Source organism: Triticum dicoccoides, chromosome 3A (genome assembly GCF_002162155.2).
Source record: "Triticum dicoccoides isolate Atlit2015 ecotype Zavitan chromosome 3A, WEW_v2.0, whole genome shotgun sequence".
Taxonomy (NCBI): domain Eukaryota; kingdom Viridiplantae; phylum Streptophyta; class Magnoliopsida; order Poales; family Poaceae; genus Triticum; species Triticum dicoccoides.
In genome coordinates this window covers 512759769-512781537 of record NC_041384.1, presented here as the reverse complement: position 1 = coordinate 512781537, position 21769 = coordinate 512759769, and the positions used below count along the sequence as shown (strand labels likewise).

Below are 21769 nucleotides of genomic sequence, written 5' to 3'. Positions count from 1 at the left end.
CCAGTTGCAAATAAAGGAAGAGAAGTGGGAAGCATGTACCATAACTGGGAACGGAAGCAGAAGAAATCACCTCATCTCACCTAGTTTCTGATGCAGGTGACAGGGTGACAGACAGTTGAAAATACGGCCAGAAAGATACAGGGAGGGAGCCATCAAACTCCAACCAACAACAGCCTACTGTATTTATTAGGTGCACATCTAAACACTTTCGCATCGTGGCCAATTCATACTCAACTAATCTCATACTAAAACCAAAACGAGAAACAGTCAAACCAGACCACATGCTGAGTATAAAATACAGACTTGGCCCTAACATACGAATTGTACCGTATCTTGAAACAAGATGGATATATATGTTGTATAGGAGTTGGGATCAACTGGTGAGATTCGAGATCACAAAATCTAGTTAGTTGCAACTTTATAATCAAGTTGTATATAGCCCCAATATCTGATAGGGATAAAACATACATCTTCAACAAATGCCAAGTAGTAGCACACAAATTGTCAATAAGGAATTTGACACAGAGAATACAACGAACAGCCTGCATTAAGGTACAGAAGCATGGAAGCTCAGGAGGATGTGCAACAACAATAAAACAACCTTCAATAACTATGTTGTATTGTAGGGGAATACCCTGAAGCTCATGAAATACATGCCAGTGGAAGAAGCGCCAGAAACATCTTCCTTACAGAGTCCGTGAGATGTTCTTGAACTCGCTTAAACAGGACAGCAGAATCTTTTGACGCTTCAGCAGAGACTGGCGCTCATTCTGGATACAATCAATCGCGCCGGGAGACACAAACATGTCCATGAACTTCTCATCATTTACAGCAAACAGCTCGAATCCAAGTGCTAAAAACAACCTTTCACGGCTGCATTGCATCAGTAGAGAAAAAGTGTTAGAAGAGAACAAAACTTCACATGCTGGATGCGACTATTCAACAAGCACTAGCAATCAAAGCACATTCAGTTCATATCGATCACTGGATTAATGGTTATTCTTGATACTGAGCTTAGAATTTATGCCTAGTGGACATGTCTTCAATATATGTGCTAACTTAGATTGCTCGTTGAGTTTGTGTTCATCTAATCACAAACATAAAAAGAACTGACGATTTTTTAGCCTGTGACTTCTAAGCAGATGAGCTAACTTAGGCATGAATCACAAGTTAAATTCCACAGTTCACTTCCAGGCTAAACAAGCAGAAAGAGAAACGTGTAATATAGCTATAGCCCATAGTTCAAACATACCATGGTGTTAAGAATCCAGAATTCAATGCAGAGGGAACATTCCTTTCAATCAGGACTTCTCGCATTTTGGCAAAGTACTGAGCAGATATGGAACATATGCTGGAGTACGATGACCCTGACCTTGAGACCAGATCATCACCACCAACAGTCACATTGTTATGGTGACCCCTGTTTGCATATGCTGCCATCCTTGCATGTCTTTTCCTTGCCCCACCGTCATTCATATTTCCATTGTCTTTCTTCTTACCACCATGTATATCAGCTGGCAGATCAGGAGAAGGCGTCTCAGGAACCGTCAGCTGGCTTTCTTTCAGAATTTCCCTCTCATTTGCTTTAGCAGGTGGAGTCATCTGTTGCTGATCTCTTGGTGGTAGATTCTCCTGGCCTTCCTCCAGTGATCCACTGTCTGATAGGTCAAAAGATGCAACTCCACTGAACTGATTAAACCTGTGAAGGGTGTTTGCTACAGTTCCAACGCCACCAAGAAAGTCGCTCTCATAACAAATATGGGAGTAGGGGCTCGTGACTGAATCAAGGTGATGTCGTACTATCTGCTTGCATTGCTTGGACAAATCCTTGACAAACTTATAATAGGAGCACCGGAGAGCAGCAAGGAAGCCAACATATCCATCCATATTTTCAACATTTTGATCTGATAGGGAAAAAAGGTGAAATCACGAGAACCGTTAGCAAATTTATCCTGATGTACTCCAAGAACTTCTAAAAGTATGCAATGCCCCTAGTTGTATTCCAGTGAAATGATGAAGATAATAAGAGAACAAAAGACAAAACTGATGATATGGTATCTTATAAGCTTTTAAAAAAGTAAGATGCACATATAAACAGTAGTATCAATATAAGAGTAGCTCAACAGTAAATGCCCACACTAATTATTGACTGAATAAACTTTGTATGGAGACAGTGATCAACAGTAATAGGGAAAACATGTGTGTAAGTAGTTAAGGGATCCAAACACTTTTAATGGCACACATTTGGTTTAGAAATGCTATTGGCAGTTCCCTAGAAAAACTACTACACAATAGTAATTGGACTACTAAATAAGGCTAGAAGCCAGATGAACCCCAGCACAATAAAAATGCCAAATCTTACATCTTGAATCATCAGTGCGGCTGCGCTCCATTGCAAGGTCAAATAGGCTTTGCAGGACAAATGCAAGCCGATCACAAGCAGTTTCAGTAAGAGGAGCAAGCCATGATCGTGCAGCTGTGCGTGCTATCTCAGCAGCTGCCTCAGTCATCCCACTGCTCCCACCTCTTCCAGCATGGGCAAGTAATATGTTCGCAACCTGATGACATCAACATCTCAATTTCAGCTAACTTACCCAAAATGATGTACGGAGTACCTACAACTTTCCAATCCAAATTGTACCTTCTCTCTTGACACCTGTGGGCACTCCATGGAATATGTCGCACAGCGGAATTCGTGCATTACTCTCTCAAAAGCCGCACCGCCATACAGCTTAAGGCTAGAATTGGGAGGTTTTACAGGAACACTGATGCCAGGCCAGCTGTTAATACCACTGTGCATTTGCTCCTCTTCAGTAGTTTTTCCCCATACCTCTGGGGCTGGATCAGCTGCTCCATCAAGTAATGCACGCTTTCATACAAAAAAATATAGTGCCAGTTAGCTCCAGTACAAGAAATAGCAACCTAATTACAAAGAAATGTTATGCAAGGACAGATTGTGCTTTGTTTACATACCAAATGGGTGCAGATAGAAGCAGCATGAAGCATTGCCGATCTCCTCAGCTGAGAGACATCAGAGGTTGCTTGCAGTTTGGAGTCCAGTCTGGATAGGTCCATCGAGACATCACTGCATCTCTGCTCCAACAATGCTAGGGTGGCTGGAGCTGCTTCTTTGTACCTCTTCTGAAGTTCAGACTCCAGGTACTTCCTGAGGCAGCTAAACCCAATGTACGGACCAAACTTCTCTTCATTGAAACCCCCTTTCACACCATCACGCAAGTGTCGCAGCACATCAATATCTACCTGACATATTTGCCGCCGGAACTCGTCATTGGAGATTGTTCCTCTGTCCTTTGGAAGAGCCACAAAGAATGGGTGGATATTGTCCCCAAGGTAACCGCTTGCGCTCAGGTAGCTATCGACCTCCCACCGTTCGGTAAATTCCTAGAAATGATCAAAACAGGCAACAATACCATATGACACAACACCAAATTCATTCCAGTAAATTCCTTGAAATGATCAAAACAGGCGACAATATCATAAGACACGGTACCAATTTCATTTCACAATCTACAGTGAAGAAGGTATTGAACCTCACAGTGTACTGATTGTTCTGCAGGCTGGCAGGCATACCTTGAGTCGGTTGTCAAACTTGGAGATGACTATCATGGTGCGCCTGAAAGTGGGATCGATCTCTCTAATTGCATCGAGCCAGAGTGAAGAGCACCACTCGACGCTGCTCTGCTGGAGGAACAGAATGAGGCGGTGGGGCGGGCTCGCTAGTGTCTTCACCATCGACAGGATCTCCTCCGGCGTCCTCTCAGGCTCACCTTTCTTAGCCTACAGCAGTCACGAATTCCATCAAACAGCTGACAGACAGAATAAACAACCACTACCCTTTGTTGAGAAGTGGAAGCCCCAAATTCATCAAACAGCTGACAAACTGAAAAACTGACTAAACAATCACTGAACTGAAGTGCCTCGACCTACCTTAAGCACGAAACCTGGGGTGTCGATGATGGTGAGGTTGGGGCAGTGGGCGTACTCGGCCCTCATGACGATGGGCTTGGACGACACGGCGGCCTGGATCGTCCGGAGGTGCGACTCGGTGCGCTGCTTGATGAGGTCGGCTATCGCCGCGGCCTGCACCATGGGGTGCCCGTACTCCTCCGAGTCCTCCTCCTGTGATTCGCCGCACAACCCACGCAAATCAGCCGCTCGCTCGCATTCACCAGAAGCACCAGACTCGATCTGTGAGGGGAACGAAGGGGGAAACCCTAGAAGAGGTGAAGCGGAGCGCGCACCTGGAAGCGGCACCGGGGATCGAGGGCGGTGGGGTCGTGGACCATCTGGAGGACGAGGGGGCGGCGGGTGCCCATCTCGACCTCCCGGACGTTGAAGCGGAAGCCGAGGAGCGCCTCCAGAAGCGAGCTCTTGCCGTCCGACTGGCCCCCTATGGCCACTATCTCCGGAATCGGGAGCTTCTCCCCGAACGCGACCGCCGCCGCCTGCAGCCGGTTGTACGCCTCGAACCGGGCCTTGGTGTCCGACGCGGCGGCGGCGGCGGCGGCCGAGGCCGAATCCGCCCCGGCTCGGCGGGCGGACGGGGACGGGGACGGCGCCGCCTTGGGGTTGGGCGTCCTGCCCGCCGCCGGAGACATCGCCATGGGTAGGGGAGCCACGGTGGCAGCCGAGGCGACGGGGTTTGAATTTGAAATGCGGGAGAGGTCCGTGTGGGAAAGGGTTGCAGAGTACAGGCTGTAGTGCGATGCGAGAGCCGTTTGGGATTGTGATATTTATTTATACAGGAGATGGGCCGATCTCGAATCGTGTCTTCCACGCCTCCCTTTTGGATCGCATCGAGGTCATGCGTCCGGCCCATCCAGCCGTCGATAGTGGACTTTGTGTTCTCAGGCCATCTCCAACAGGTTGTATGTTATGTTTGTTGGTAAAATGTCCATATCATCAACCAACAAGCTATCATACAACTACTTCAATGAATTGTGTGTAAACTATTTAATAGATGGTGAGATAATAAATGTGATTTCTCTCTATTTCACCTTGGAGCTTGTGCAAAGGTTGTTGGTTAATCTACATACAACTTTGCTCTCTCTTCACATTTAATACATACCACATCATCATTATGTCCTAGGTGGCAAATTTACCAACACCTATCTCACAACTGTTGGAGATGCCCTCAAGGCACAAGCCCAGTAGCCCACAGAGCACTACACTCTCCTGGTCTCACAGTTTCTTTTGCTCAAAAGAAGAAAAATCTGACAGTTCTCTCCTGGGGTAGTGAGAGCATCTACAACTCGATTTGACAAATCCAACCCCCTAAACATCCACGGACGCGTCCCCACATTGTGTCAAACGGCCTCTTATATGTCCTATCGAACAGCCACACTCCTCGTATCTAAACCCCCAATCCATACAATCCATGCACATGGATCATATAAAACAAATTCATCAGGATTTAAAAATTTAAAGTTACAAAGCAAAGTAAATCACAGTTCAACAATTCAGACATGCCAAGATAAAATTCAGGTCCAGGCCACGGCTAATCAAGAAGGGCACATCTTCAAACACATTTGGAGTAGCTCCAACAGGCTCAAGCACAAGATATTTTTCTGGCTAATAACACATGACTGGGTCAACACAAGACATATGTTAACGAGAAGGGGCGTGCATTTGGATGACAAATGTTGCCCAAACTGTGACCGGTAGGCTGAAGAAACCTTTATGCACTTGCTTTCAGACTGTGCATTTGCCCAAAGACGTTGGAGCACTTTGATGTCCAGTGAAAAGAGAAGCACATCTGTTTTTGAAGAAACATTATTTGCAAGGGAAAACTACTAGCTCACTTTGTTCTGGCAGTGACTATCCTAGGATGTTGGAGCATTTGGATTCAGAGAAATGGGCTGGTCTTCTGAAACATTCAGCCAATTGTCCAAAATTGGAGATTTATTTTTAAACATGAATTAAAATTTCTCAAATAAAGATCAAGAGTAAATATGCAGCAAAGTTCAAGTCTTGGCTACCTCAGACCTTCTGATATAATGATGATCTTGTTCCAAAAAACTCAAGCTGGATAAACTTCTTTTTCCCTCTCGTAGGATCTTTTTTAGCTTCCCTCTCTTTTTCTCTACCATTGTAACATACTTTTTATAGTAATGAAGATGGGAGCCTAAAAAAGAAGAATCACTCGTCGGACGCCATTGTAGCGCTCAAGATGCGATTCTATCCCAATCACGTGATGAATTCATGATTAGGGCACAACCGCATTTCAAGCGCATAGCGAGGTGGATATCATTACAACATACCATGTATTGAATAGATGAGAATACAAGATAAAGGCTTACACTCGCCACAAGCTACATCATTTATACAACAGTTTGTCAATACATAGCGATTATCATACAGAAAAGCAGGATCCGACTACGGATAAAATCAAACGAAAAAGAAGATCGACATCCACCCTGCTAATCACAGGCTTCCCGGCCCGTGAACCTATCCCTTGATCGAAGAAGAAGAAGAAGCAGAAGAAGAACTCCAAACAAGCAAGCATCGCTCTTTCATCATGATCATCACATTACCAGTACCTACAACTGTTGTTGTAGTAATATGTGAGCCACGAGGACTCAACAATCCCATTACCATGGGTATCAAGACTAGCAAAGCTTAATGGGTATGGAATGGATAAGTGGTGAGGTTGCAGCAGCACTAAGCATGGTATGGTGGCTAACTTACGAATACAAGAGTAAGGTGAGAAGCTACGCAAACGATGGCAAACTAGTAGTGATCAAAAAGTGATCATGAACTACTTACGTTCAAACATAACCCCACTGTGTTCTCTTCTCGAACTCACTCGAAAAGAGACGGTTACGGTTACACACGCGGTTGGTGTATTTTATTTCAGATCTGGTGTCAAGTTCTCTACAACCGGATATTAAAAATTCCCATCTGCCACATAACCATGGGCACGACTCTCGAAAGTTTAAACCCTGCAGGGGTGTCCCAACTTAGCCCATGACAAGCTCTCACGATCCGCGGAGACAATCCTCCATCTCGGGACACCCCGAGTAACCTCGGAATCCCGGTGCACAAGCTCTTCGAAGAAAGGAAAACTATCCCAAGGAGATCTCCCGGTGAGTCAGATCCGTGTCCAGAGCCGCGAGCTCTCTATCTACGGACTCATCCGTCTATGCTAAGTGTACGATAGCCAAAATACCATCAAGTTGCCCCAAGGCGGCACCGCCGACTGCTAGGTAGGTGGACCAACACTCGTGAGGAGCACTGGCCCGAGGGTTAATTAAGAGACATCGGGTGCTAGCCGGTCCCTATGCAAGTTTTAGTTGTTATTAGTCAAATGGTAAAACCAATGTTGGATCTCCTCAGGAAAGCTTTACTTTAAACGAAGAAACAAAGGGGGGGCATAAACCCCGACCGCGTTAGGAACGCAAAATTCAAGGAACATAACACTGGTATGACGGACACTAAGGCGACAAGAGTGGAACAAAACACCAGGCAAAAGGCCGCGCCTTCCACCCTTTACCAAGTATATAAATGCATTAATTAAATAGGAGATATCGTGATATCCCATGATATCCATGATATCCATGTCCCAACATGAAACAACCTGCAACTGCACCTGCAACTAGCACGCTATAAGAGGGTCTGAGCAAGCGGTAGCATAGCCAAACAACGGTTTGCTGGGATGGTGAAAAAGGTTAGAGGCCATCATGTCAATTTGGGAGGCTTGATAAACAAAGTGATAGGTAGCGCGACATAGCGATAGCATCGAGACAACTAGCATAGCAAAGATAGTAGTGAGATCCAGGGTGACGGTCATCTTGCTTGAAATCCCGCTAGGAAGAAGACCGAATCCATGAAGAAGACGAGCCCACATAGTCGAACGAAACCTCACGATCGCAATGAAACAGGAACTATCGAGAAGAAGCACAACCGAAAAGAAGCAAATAACATGGTAAACAATCATCACATAAACATGGCATGATGCATAATCAAGTATGATGCATGTCCAGTTTAATGAGGTATGGCATAGCAAAGTGCAACAAACAATACTACAAATTAAGTGGAGCTCAATATGCAACACCACACTTAATTATTTAGTTCGCTCTCGTTTATGAACAAGACAAGATTAAATGTTAGTTAACATGGCAAGAGGTGAAGCATATATAAACTATCTATTTAGGCAAGTTTAAATGAGGCCGGAACAACAAAAAACAATTCCGGAAAATCCTCATATGCAATTTAGCAATTTAATGCAGACAACAATTTTAAATATTTAAATGTTGTTATCATGATGCGGATGATGTTGGAAATATGCCCTAGAGGCAATAATAAATTGGTTATTATTATATTTCCTTGCTCATGATAATCGTTTATTATCCATGCTAGAATTGTATTGATAGGAAACTCAGATACATGTGTGGATACATAGACAACACCATGTCCCTAGTAAGCCTCTAGTTGACTAGCTCGTTGATCAATAGATGGTTACGGTTTCCTGACCATGGACATTGGATGTCGTTGATAACGGGTTCACATCATTAGGAGAATGATGTGATGACAAGACCCAATCCTAAGCCTAGCACAAAGATCGTGTAGTTCGTATGCTAAAGCTTTTCTAATGTCAAGTATCATTTCCTTAGACCATGAGATTGTGCAACTCCCGGATACTGTAGGAGTGCTTTGGGTGTGCCAAACGTCACAACGTAACTGGGTGGCTATAAAGGTTCACTACAGGTATCTCCGAAAGTGTCTGTTGGGTTGGCACGAATCGAGACTGGGATTTGTCACTCCGTGTAAACGGAGAGGTATCTCTGGGCCCACTCGGTAGGACATAATCATAATGTGCACAATGTGACCAAGGAGTTGATCACGGGATGATGTGTTACGGAACGAGTAAAGAGACTTGCCGGTAACGAGATTGAACAAGGTATCGGATACCGACGATCGAATCTCGGGCAAGTACAATACCGCCGGACAAAGGGAATTGTATACGGGATTGATTGAATCCTCGACATCGTGGTTCATCTGACGAGATCATCGTGGAACATGTGGGAGCCAACATGGGTATCCAGATCCCGCTATTGGTTATTGGCCGGAGAGTTGTCTCGGTCATGTCTGCATGGTTCCCGAACCCGTAGGGTCTACACACTTAAGGTTCGGTGACGCTAGAGTTGTTATGGGAAATAGTATGTGGTTACCGAAGGTTGTTCGGAGTCCCGTATGAGATCCGGACATGACGAGCAGCTCCGGAATGGTTTGGAGGTGAAGATCGGTATATTGGACGAAGGGTATTGGAGTCCGAAATTGTTCCGGGGGTACCAGGTGATGACCAGCGTGTCCGAAAGGGGTTTCGGAGGCCCCGGAAAGTGTTGGGGGGCCTTATGGGCCAAGGGGAGAGGGCACATCAGCCCACTAAGGGGCTGAGCACCCCTCCCACCCCATCTCACGTAACCAGGAGAGGTAGGGGCGCCACCCCTAGGGCAGCCGCCCCTCCCGGCTTGGGGGGCAAGTTTCCTAGGGGGTGGGGGCGCCCAAACCCATCTAGGGTTTCCCCTGTGGCCGCCGCCCCTCCCTTAGGGAACCCTAGGGCGCCTCCCCCTCCTCCCTTTCCCCTATATATAGTGAGGGAGAGAGAGGGCAGCCGCACCCTTCCCCTGGCGCAGCCCTCTTCCTCCTCCAACACCTCATCCTCCTCCGTAGTGCTTGGCGAAGCCCTGCCGGAGAACCACGAGCTCCATCACCACCACGCCGTCGTGATGTTGGAGTTTTCCCTCAACTTCTCCTCTCACCTTGCTGGATCAAGAAGGAGGAGACGTCTCCCAACCGTACGTGTGTTGAACACGGAGGTGCCGTCCGTTTGGCGCTAGGATCATCGGTGATTTGGATCACGACGAGTACGACTCCATCAACCCCGTTCACTTGAACGCTTTCGCTTAGCGATCTACAAGGGTATGTAGATGCACTCTCCTTCCCCTCGTTGCTAGATTACTCCATAGATTGAACTTGGTGATGCGTAGAAAATTTTAAATTTCTGCTACGATCCCCAACAAATGACATATGTAAGTTTTATGCCATTTTATGAAAATGTTGACATGAGCGTGTTATGAAGCATTTGGTCACCATGGCGAAACAAAAGGGGTGCCACGGCAACACCAACGGAAATGGTGTCACGACAACATTCCGATGATCTGATGACTCGTCGAGATGTTGGTGCAAAAAAAAGTGTGGATGTACGGAACATGCAAAAGATGGTGGGGTGATCCCGGTTACCGGGTTCCCACGGGTCGACGGTATGGCAAACGAGGAGGAACGCGCAAAGACAACTCGGACACGGTGCCAACACGAACATCTCATACAACAAACATGCATTCGTTCACGGGTGTCGTCTCGGGGTTATACCTTCGAAGCGTGCATTCAGGACGGTTCGGGTTCGATGCGATGTAGTTGTTCATGGGTCGTAGTCGACGTAGTGGTACTATCGGTACTCGGCGACGGTAGTGAAAGTAGTGGTAGACGACAACGGTAGAGGTACTCGCGATATTGGCGACGGTAGTCGTACACGGTTCGTAGACGTTCGAGTCATCGGTAGAGGTACTTGTCGCATCATCGGGCGTATTCGACCTTGGCGTATCCGTGCGTAGGGGTACTTGCCAAAATCCACGGGAACAGTAGTGGTACATGGTCTTCGCTTTGTAGTCGGACTTGGCGAATCCGCGTAGTTGTACACGGGTCGTTGCACACTTGACGAATCCGAGTCTTTCAAGGTCGGTCTTGGCGAGGGATGGTCGTAGTGGTACTTGTCGGTCTCGGTCAGGGCATTCCTGGTCTTGAGGAGGTCCCCGAAAGAGAGCTTGGCGTCCACGGGGACATGGAGCTGCGGTCTTGGCGTCGGGCAAGGGATCGAAAGCCAACAAGGGTTGCGTGTAAGAGTGTTGCAGGAGAGGCCGGAGTTGGGCAGACGGCAACCCGTTCCCGGCAGCGGTGCAGGAAGCCAGCGGTGGCTTGAGGCGTCGGTGAAGGAGGCGGCCCCCATGTCAGGTCAAAGAGCGGTCGGACGATGCAGGACGAGCACGTGCGCGAAGCAGAGGGCTCCCGACGCGGCTCAAGTGAAGCAGAGGCAGCGGCGACGAGGCTCGAGTGGCTTGGCCCTCCGACAAGGCGGGGAGGCGAGGAAGGCTGGAGTTACGGGCGTTGGAGGCGGGGCCGGTCGATGATGTCCGGTCGAGGATGAAGCCAGAGAAGTAGGGGCGGAGCTGGGAAGAAGTGGCTGCAGTAGGAGCTTGGGGTCGGGTTGGCCATGGCGTGGAGGATGAACCAGGGAGCCTCGGCGAGGAAGCGCGTGGAGGCAGGGCCGACGGAAGCAACAGCTCAGACGGCAAGGCGCGGCCATGGGGATCGGACGCGACGCGCGGGAAGAGCCTGGAGGGCTGCGAGATCGAGCGCAAGCTCTTTTGCATGCGTTGGTGGCGGCGCTATCGGGAGGGAGATGGGGATAGAGGAGAGCTGAGCAGCGTGGGGATCGGGCTAGGGTTAGATAGGCGCTGATTGGGCCTTGGGCCGGCCCAAGAGGCCAGCTAGGCTGCAAGGCTGTCTATCTCTCTCTCTCTACTCTTATTTCCTTTAGTACAAAAGAATTAGAGAGAAGAAAAGAAAGAGAGGGTTAGGGAAAGAATTTGCGCATGGGGTTAATTTTCCCGGGCTCACAAAAATGACCTTGATCCAAGAAAAATAGAAAGTGAGCATGGGCGTGAAGTTGAAATCAACCTCATTTGAATTTAATTCAAATGAGTGTGAGAAAGAAGTGGGTATTCGCTAGGTCCAAAAATGTTGAGAATTTAGGAGGAGCCTCGATAAATTAAGAAAGAATTATAGACAAGGTTTGGAGGTCAAACTTGAAGTAGAAAAGGGATATGATTGAAATTGCAAGTGTGTTGCGGTTAATTCCAAACTAATGGAATATTTATAGTAGCTCCCTAAATATCGAGAGGATATGTTATAAAGAGAAATCACCATGTGAATTCCCTTGAGTTAAATAGATCGAAAGATCTATGCAATTTATTTAATTGAGTTTTAAAAAGGGGTTGCATGATGACATGATGCAATGCAAATGATGCAATGATAAATGCAACAAACAAAACAAATCACACGACGAAACTCGAAAAACATGGAAAGCGTCTGAAACGTCGGTTTTGGGTCGTCACAGCCATCCATGCCGCATTTGCTGTTGCAGCCCCTCGTTCTCTCTAGGCAGGTCGGTCTCCTTCTTCCCCTCAAGCCACCTTTTCTCTTTCTCATCCAGGAGGCTTGCGTCCTCCAACATTATCATCGAATCCTCCGTCTCTCGAGCAAGTTGCAACCTCTCCTTCTCGAGCTCTATTGATCCAAAAGTACGGGCCTTCTTGAGCTCCCATCTGAGTCACATCTCTTTCTTCTCCAACTCTATTTTCTCTCTCAATTTTCAAATAGTTGCTCTCAATTTGTAACTTGTTGTTCACCCTCTCTCAGTTTCAATCCATCCTTTCTTTTTGCTCATCCAACATGAGTTTGTACCTCTTCTCTTTCTTGTCCTCGCTTGTGGAAAAAATGTCCATCCATGTGTTGGACATTTTTGTCATTGCGGCGTCACGGACGGCTCCCCCCTTCTCTCACTTATTTCCTATCAGTTGTGGGTTATTCATTAGCATGATGGCTCGTCCAATCTCCCCTACAACTTCTTCCTCTTCATCATCCAATCCAATGGATTGGTGGGAGCTTGAGCCATCAGTTTTCTTCAACCTCTTGTTACCGGTCTTGAGCTCTTCACAGGTTGTACCCACTTTGGTTGGCCATTCAATTTCATCTAACAATGGCTAAAACCAAATAGCTTCTTCTCGTTTGTTGGTACAAAGTGTCAGCCAACACCATCTATCAAACAATAAAGTAATCATGATAGTTCAACATAAAAAACTACCAATGCAAATTATGACAAAAAAGAAGCAATTCAACTTATGTGACTTTGGACTCCAATCTCACTTTGATTTCGTCCAAGCACGGAAGCATAGTGACCAAAAAACTTGTTCATGTTGTCTTGGATTGCGGACCATCTATATTGGAGAGAGGCCACATTGCAGGTGGTATTGATAGGATGCGGTTCCACATATTATTTGCATTCATGATATTGTGGATCTTCTTCCAATACTTGTTGCCATTTTCCTCGGTGCCACATAGAGTCCATGCTTATGGTCAACCAAGATTCAACCAACAAAACATCCTCAGATATTGTGTTCCCCCAATATCAAACTATGACAATTTGGATCCCCAAAGTCATTCCATAGGGTCCATAGACTCTTGACCATCATTAATCATGTTCGATATGATATTGTCCTAAAATGACCATGATTCGAAATAAACTAGCAGAATATGCAAAAAAAATGATCCAATGGCACAATGATATAATGAACGAAGTGATACAAAATAGAGCAAAAATTGTACCATCTCCTGCTAGGACATTATCTTGATCAGGACCTAGGCAAACCGGGCGCCGGAGTTGCCCGTGCTTTTTCGCACCCTTTGGAATTGCAGCAAGTCGCACACTTGCGTAAATGCATCCGAAAATGCCCATTCGGCTATCGGATCGTTGTCAATCGCAGGCGGGGCAAACGTCGGCTTCCTTGTCAGTGGTAGGATGGATGGGCTTGGGGCGACCGGGCTCAGCGGAGGGGACACATCCTCCTCGACATCCACAATACCCTTGGTCGAAACTTCCTTCGTTGTCGCTTTCTGCTGGTGTTGCTTCCTTTGCCGCTCTCTTCGGATGACGTTCTCTGCCTTGCAACTCGTCGCCGCGGTCAAGAGCTCCATGACAACGCCGAGGCGACATCTATGCCGTCGGTGGGCGATGGGGTACCAGAGATGACATCTAGGGCGACGGATGGGGGTGGTGGCGCGGATGGGGGAGCAAGGGTGGAGGACGGCGATGGCTGGGATGTGGGAAACGGAAGCGTGGGAAGATGATGGATTTGGTGGACTTGTCAATTTGATGCAATTAGAGGTGGATCCGATCTAGTCTGATATGGGGAGTATACGTCAGCCATGATGTAGTATAAGTCCAATTTGAGGAGCCCAACTAGGTCACGATTTTATGGCAAGTCACTTACCCACCCAGCCGGATGTATAGGGGCGTTTGAGGAGCCCTGAGTGTACAGCACAAAAAGAACCTCTCCTGGGACACAGGAAGAAAGATTGCTCCTGGGCTAGAATATGATCTCATTTGAAGAAGAGATTGATCCAGTCTATAAAACAGAACGAGAACCAAGAGCACGATCGTACTCTTCTAGTGAAGTGAAATTGCATGTCACAGATACCAGATAGGATGTCATTGATCTCGTTTCATTAAACTCCCAGGAAAAAAAATGAAAGGAACAACTCTCAATTCACAGCATGTTTACAAGATACAATCGAAACAACGGTTCACATCAGTTTCTCTCAACATGGCTACCCATCAAGATGATACAAGAACATGGCAAACAACAGTTGTAATGTCCACTAGAGTCTACAGGCTACGCTAATACTGTTACACCCAGCTTAACCCTTGTTGTGGATGAAGTACTTCAGATTCCAGGTGTACCCAATCAGAAATTCAAGGCTCTATAGAGAAACAGGGCTACGATAAGCAGGCTTGTCAACTGATGAACTTGAAACAAACGAGGCACAACAATTCAGCTGTCAGTCATCTTCTCTGGCTGCGAAGCAATCCAGAGTTCAAACTTGTTGAGTAGCATCTAAAACTTGACTTGCACTGAAGGTTCGGAAATGGTTCAAACGATACCTCTCTGGGATCTTCACCTGCCTGCGGCCTTCATCTTCCTCAGCTCCCGCAGTATAGCCTTCCTCCTTGCCTCGTCTACATGTTCTAGCCCAGGAATGTTCTTCTCGGCAGACCCACGTCTTGGGCTTCCAACACTCCTTGGAGAGTTCTTAAGGCGCTTGTTTCCTCCAGGCGCACCTTTCGGTGAGCCGACATTGCTCGAGCCGATAGTGCAGTTTTGGTTGACAGCAGCCACGGTCTGCTCACAGCCAATATCTTGTCCGAGTGGGGTATCTTCTGCATTCCTCGAGGTGTCATTCCTCGAGTTGGCAGTGTTGTGTTTGTTAGCAGGAGGAGTCCCATCTAGTGTCTGCTCACAGCCGATATGTTGTCTGAATGGAGTATCTTCTCTCTCACCTTCATCAAGATTTTTTTGCGCCATCCTTTCCTCCGAAACAATACCGTTTCTATCTACATTTGGTTTGCCCAATACACTGCCATTGGGTTCTCTCTGTTGTATGCTATCCGCAGCAATGCCATCGTTGTTCTCAGCAGTATAGTTTTCTAAACGCTTCCCTTTTTTGGCAGCACTAACTCTTGAGTAATGACGAGTACTAGAAAACCATCTAGTGATCTGTCAACAGAAACTCTAGTGAGGCAGGAGAAATACAGTGGCACCCCCAACAAAAGTGCAGCTAACATTGATAAAAAAGGGTGTGGCCAGAAATGCATGTTATGATGAAAGGACAAACTGGCATTTCAAACCTGATGGAATGTCAGGCCAAGCTCTTGTGCCAGACTTTCTTTTGCTGGGCGACTAGGATAAGGTTCTTTTTCGAAATATGCCTTGAGCTTCTGCAAGAGAAATGGAGTGCCAATGACATAATTTAGAATGCAACTGATATAAACTTTCAGCACCAATATAACTGTAGAGATGCATAGTTAGCTATACCTGATTAACAATAGGACCATAACTTTTTTTCCTGGCCGTGCTACTGGTGCCATTGGAAAGCACTTCAGGATGCTGTTCACTTACTGAACCGCTGTGCCGTTCACTCTGTGGAGTACGCTCATTGTTCTGGCGCCCACCTCGTGCTCTTCTGGTTTTTGCCGGCTTAAGTGGTCCAGCAAATGAATCTGTATCACTGTCTTCTGGATTTCCATTTGGGCTATGTCCAGACCACTCTTCTTCATCGCTTGAATCAGTGGTTTCTTTTCCATAAGCCTCCTTTAGATTCCAATATAAAATAAATAGAAATAACCCGAGTAAGGTCCATGCATGCATTATTAAAGAACAGGATTAGCTTTAATGAATGATGTGATTTTCACAAACAATGCACTGATTACTTAGTGAAAATATGTATAATTCAATAAAGCAACAACCCCAAACTGAGCCAAAATAATTTGTACAACCCAATAAGGCAACAACCTGAAACTGAGCCAAAACTACCCACACACCACTCACAATAAGGGAACAACCCGAGTCAAGATGCAGAAGGGTGACGACTTCTGTTATATCATAAATATATTTCTAATACTGAATGGCCTTTATTTCCGGAGTAAATTAGGGCTTTATTCTTCAGGTCAACAGCATGCCAAATAAAGAGAAAATGCTTTCACGTAGGAATTTGAGTATAAGAAACATGCATTTTTTTAGGTGAAAAAACATGCATTTATGGTACGGAGAAATGCGAGGAAAAGACATACATCATAAAGCTTTTTGTAATCCAAATGTCCAACTTGTCGCCTATTTGAAGCTGGTAGCACAGAGTCTTGCTCTAGCTCTGCTTCCATAATGTCCACTCCATTAGTTTGGTCTGAGAATGAAGGTGCCGAAACTTTATCCTTGCCAGAAGATTTAGAAATCTCAGCACAGAAATCATCAGAATCAGATGTGAAGTCTGACTCGTCTGAGTTTGTTTTGGTCTTTTGGTCTTCACTGGAATTTGGACCTTCTGGATCAAAGTCATCATCCTCTGAGTCATCCGAAGGCAACGCAAGGTCATTGACGGTATTTTTGTTCTTTGATTCAGACCTTTTCTTCTTTGAAGGTTCAGACTCATCGGATGATGTAATAAAATCCAGGTCATCAGAATCTGATCCTTCGTCCCCATCCTCTGCAGATGATTTGTTTTCATCTACCGTGTCCCCTTCAGCTAAAGTAGGGTCATAATCCTCCTCTGAATCATCGGATGGAAGATCAGATGCTCCAATTTGGTTTAAGCCATTTGAAGTTGACTCAGGAAAAACTTTCTGCGGAGAACAAACAGTCTTGTTTATATCGAGGGGACGCTGGCAATAGAGGACTGTACATTACTCTATCAAACAAGGCACCCAGTAGGTATTTACCTCCCATGAGTCATGCATAGCAAGTGTGCTCCCTTGGAGTTCATTTAGTAAATCAATACAATCTAGCTTGCAATCGCACGCAGGGCAAAGCCATCCTTCATCCCCCTGAGGAACTAGAAATAAACGTTATTAAGTACATGAGCAACATAGGGAATGGTGCTTTCTATATCAAGGGAAGAGAATTAGGTATTACTATCTTCTGCCAGCAAAGGAGGATTCAAACATTTCTGGTGGAATCCTCTATCACACACTCCATCGCAAAGAATGATATCATTTTTTAGTGTAACATGCTTTGAAGCACATATGGCACAGAAAATCTGCAAGACAAAACAGATTATGTCTGTTGAAGTCACAACAATGAGTATAAACAAGCAGGAGTGAACAAAATAAGATGGCCTACATCTTCACTAGATATTTCTCCCTCAGAATCAAACAAAGATTCGTCAAGCTTCCCCTCCAATAGAAGAGAATCCATATTACGAAAAGCTTCCCGAATTCTTAACTTGCATCGCAAGATTTCTGCCTTGGCTCGCTCAAGCTCCTTCTCAGGTCTTATTTTTTCCAAACTACATATGCAAGTATCAAGAAAGCATAGCGTTAGAGGGTGGAGATGTTAAACGACATCAAAGAGAACAATAGATACACCCATATCTGAATTTATAGATCACAAGGACACATTACATGACTAATGACTTACTTATGTAACCTCTCATCCCCCTGTGCCATAAACCCAAACTCATATTTTTATTTGCACTGGCTAATGTTTACCACAATTTGCCTCACTAAATTGATCCTTTTCTGAGATGTACAACACCAGGTTCCAGCAAACAAAGAAATGAGAGATCAAAGGGAGTGTGAAACATAGTGATTAGAGAGACAAACCTTTGACCTTTCCAACCTTCACCAGCGTATGCTTGAATGAAACTTTGTTCGTAGTTCATTCGATTCAAAATGTATCTAACTCGCTGGCGAATTTTGATGCACTCATTCTTGGGACTAGCTGCATTTGAGGGCCTGCCTCTTTTCCTTTTCCTGGCAGCTGGTTGAGCAGCAGTACTGTCGTTTACTGGCTCATTAGGTACCTTTTTCTTCAAGGTAGAGCTAAGCACCCTGGCACTACTATGTGCGGACCTCAATGAATTTACTTGCTTTTTAGGTGTCTTGCTCTTGTTTTTAGGGGTAGATCGAAGAACCCTGGGACTACTATGAGCGGATCTCAATGGACTTACTGGCTCATTAGGCGTCTTACTCTTGTCTTTTGAAGTAGATCGAAGCACCCTGGTACTACTATGTGCAGATCTCAGGGGATACTTTTTATTTGCTATAATCTGGGACCCTTTCCTTCCCCTTTTCCCCTTGGTAGGAGAAGAGGGTGAACCATTCCCAACTTTTTCATTCTCCTGAACAACACCAGAAGCAGATGTTTTGCCCATATCGATGATGACCACAGACCGACCTTCTCTGCAGGAACTGATAGGCCGATCCTGGGAGATTTAGGGCAAGCCTTGTAGAACCTTTCTGTAGGGGAAGATGATCCAGTAAGCTTTTTCAGTCGATAGAAATGTGCCGGGGCCTACATCAATAAAGTAAATACAAATATGGTTATTAGCCAAAAATTAACAAAAAAAAAGGATAGACCAAGTGCTAGAAGCTCCCACACCAGTTGGGGTCCGGGGAAGGATTATACGAGGCAAGCCTTACCCCTGCACAGTGCAATGCAGAGAGGCTGCCTCAAACCCAGGACCTCTTGCCACAAGTGTGGAGTACTTCCCCACTGCGCCAGGCCTGTCCTTCAAATATGGTCATTAACACCATAAACCAAATGTTGGAGGCAATTGTTCACGTGCAACTTCTAAGTACTTGATTTGGATGGACTTGTCGTTTCTCTTATAGTTCACAGTGGAGTGTACGTAATACCTATCTGGTCAAAAGAGGCATGACACGAAGCAAGGGAGTGCAGGACCAAAGGGAAGAACCACAAGACACACATCTTTTATGTGGTATTATCATCAAACTGAACTGATGCACCATATTAACAGCTCATTGGATACATGTGGATGGGCAAGGGAGTGCAGGACCAAAGGGAAGAACCACAAGACACACATCTTTTATGTGGTATTATCATCAAACTGAACTGATGCACCATATTAACAGCTGATTGGATACATGTGGATGGGTATCTCAGATACTTCACCTGAAACAGGATCCAGCTCTGCAGCTATAGGCAATTAGGTATTGCAGTTTCCTGTGTCGTCACAATGCATGTGTTATGATAGTGCCTAAATGTACAAACATTTGCAAACTTACCACAAAATTACCTTTTAGACCTAATTTTATAACCTTAAAAAAGAGGAAGTGTTGAGAAACGTAAGTCATACGCTAGTCCGACTTGACAAGTATGATTAAATTAAATTATTCTAAGAAAGAAGGGGAAAACAGTTACAGTGTACTGTAACATGGCGTGTGGATTGTGGAGGACATATAATGCTATGAAATGCGGTCGTGACACAAGGAATCCAAAGCAAGGTAGAAGCAATTAGTGTCACTTGAGAGGATCAGAAGCTAGATTATTCTGTGGCACTAGATACAGCAAGAATCCGAGAGCCCAAATAGGTTTGATGGGGATGTGTGAGACACAATCCCTTGCAACTCTGAAGGGCTTGCTTTAACAAATATGTGGCTGGCTTCACCAAAATTTCTCCCTTGTCATGATTGTTCATCGCTATTATTTGGTTCTCTCAATGCACATTATTTCATACCTCACGGTATCATACCAGATTCAGGAGTTACTGTACAAAAGATGAGGCATCAGAGGGTATTAACAGGGAAAACATGCTTTGAGGTGGCAAGAAAGCCAATATCACTATTGCCACATTTCACTAATATAAACTAGCTAACCAGCGTAAGGCGGATCCAAAGTATTCCCCTACCTCTCCATCCCACCACTCCAGATCCAAAGCTTCCTACACCACCTCCTTTCGTGCAAAGTATATTTAAATCACCTAATATACTGCCGAGTCACAGCAAGCCTTGCAACTGTTACAAATCCGCAATGAAGAAAACTAGCTCAAAAGCAACAAAATACACACCGTTTTGTACACGAAACCCTAGATTCGCAATTAGTAATCGCAAGTATCATAATAGCCTTTGCACGTCCGCAGAATGGGCACTGACAAGGAGGGGACAAAAAGACAGAAAAGCACGAGCGGTAGAATTGGGCACGGAAGATGAGGAAAACATTCTTTGCGGGATATGGAGATGCGAGGCCTGCTTGTCGGGTGGCATGAAAGCGGAGAAATCAGCGGGGAGTGCGGCCGGGGCACGGATGCGATCGGCCGCAGAGGAGAGCGGTTGGAGAACGGCGGCCCCTGGGGGTAATTCAGTGGGCGACGAGCCGTCGCGCGACAGGATTGCGGAGGAAACAGTCGGCCTTCCCACGGGGACGGGGACGGGGACGGGGACGCGGCACGGCACGGCACGGCAGGCTCGGTCCGGCGGGGGCTAAGACTGTCGGATGCTGCCGCCCGGCGATGGAGAAGGACGGGGTAAGATGGAGGTCCGACCTGCGGGCAGTTGACGTGCAGGAAGCAACGGGGCAGTGGATGGGAGGGGGGAGGGGAGCAGGGACGGCGGGGGCACTGACCTCGCCGTCGCCGGTCGCCGCGGCCTCGGCACCGCGCGCCTCGGGGAGATTTCGCAGCTTCCAGACACCCTCCCGCGAGCGACGCCGGGTACGCGATGGACTGACCCGCTCACGCGCTAGGGCTTCCCTGTTTATCGAGTCTCCGCCGCGTAGCGGTTGCCGGGCCTCGGTGGACCGGGAGGGTGATGGTTCGTCAGAGCGGCCCGGCTAGCCCAACCGTCAGCGTGTTTTGGTTCGTGGGAGTTAGAAAATGGGGAACGTTTGTGTTTTTTTTTGTTTTTTGTTTTTTTGCGAATAGGGGAACGTGGCGTTGTAAAAAAAATAGAAACGGGGAATGGGAATCGATGGGTGAAGATATTAAAAGTCCATTGACTAATTAGAGAGAATGCATTGTGCTCATGAACGTACACATTATGCTCTCCGCTCGAAAAAAGAAAAAAGAAATACTACATTGTGCTCGTGGCAACATGGCAACACGAGTACTTTTTTAAGCCACGGATGCCCATATACACACACATACACTCATCTCTATAAACGCGCACACCTTCAAGATACCGAGTCGGCATCATCTCCAACACGAGTACTCTTTGTAACATCACCAGTGAACAACACTTATGATTAGGACTACAAGCACGAGTCCTAGATGCACACAACAAACCTTCATTGCACCTAATATTTCCTTTAAATCAATATACCTACCATCAACATCCACGTCTTTGCAGCAATTTTGCAGCTTATTCTCTCTGTCCATCTTGCATTGGCTTTATCTGCACGATTCAATTGTTGGTGGATCGGCATTCAAAGGATGCAATATTATGTCATTTCCATCCAGGTCATCTTCATACACATCGGCCCATCTTCAAAATCACAAACACCATTTTCACAAATGCAGTACATAACAAGACTAGAGCGATCATAACAACCAAACCAGGAGCAATTGGGGCACTTGTGGTAATCCTGGTACTTGCTGCCCAAGAAATCCTAGTCGGTACGGTAGT

At 46.1% G+C, this 21769-nt stretch overlaps 1 protein-coding gene and 1 pseudogene across 1 annotated transcript; both read right to left on the bottom strand.

Annotated features, from left to right (window-relative positions):
- Positions 1-393: 393 nt before the first annotated feature.
- On the bottom strand, positions 394-4710 carry LOC119268859 (dynamin-related protein 5A-like). The gene is made up of 8 exons (XM_037550568.1): positions 4263-4710; positions 3949-4140; positions 3592-3798; positions 2974-3402; positions 2642-2869; positions 2363-2558; positions 1253-1904; positions 394-873 (listed from the first exon to the last, which is right to left on the bottom strand). Exons 1-8 carry the CDS (start codon positions 4623-4625, stop codon positions 687-689), a joined length of 2454 nt encoding a protein of 817 aa, XP_037406465.1. The 5' UTR covers positions 4626-4710; the 3' UTR covers positions 394-686.
- A 7480-nt stretch (positions 4711-12190) lies between these two features.
- LOC119268857 lies at positions 12191-21522 on the bottom strand (annotated as a pseudogene).
- Positions 21523-21769: the final 247 nt, after the last annotated feature.

Excerpts from the sequence above, each read along its gene's own strand:
- LOC119268859 (XM_037550568.1), bottom strand. The coding sequence starts at position 4,625 with ATGGCGATGTCTCCGGCGGCGGGCAGGACGCCCAACCCCAAGGCGGCG. Across the intron at positions 4,141-4,262 it reads ATCCCCGGTGCCGCTTCCAG|GAGGAGGACTCGGAGGAGTA; the intron begins GTGCGCGCTCCG and ends GGCGAATCACAG. Across the intron at positions 2,559-2,641 it reads CACAGGTGTCAAGAGAGAAG|GTTGCGAACATATTACTTGC; the intron begins GTACAATTTGGA and ends TGATGTCATCAG.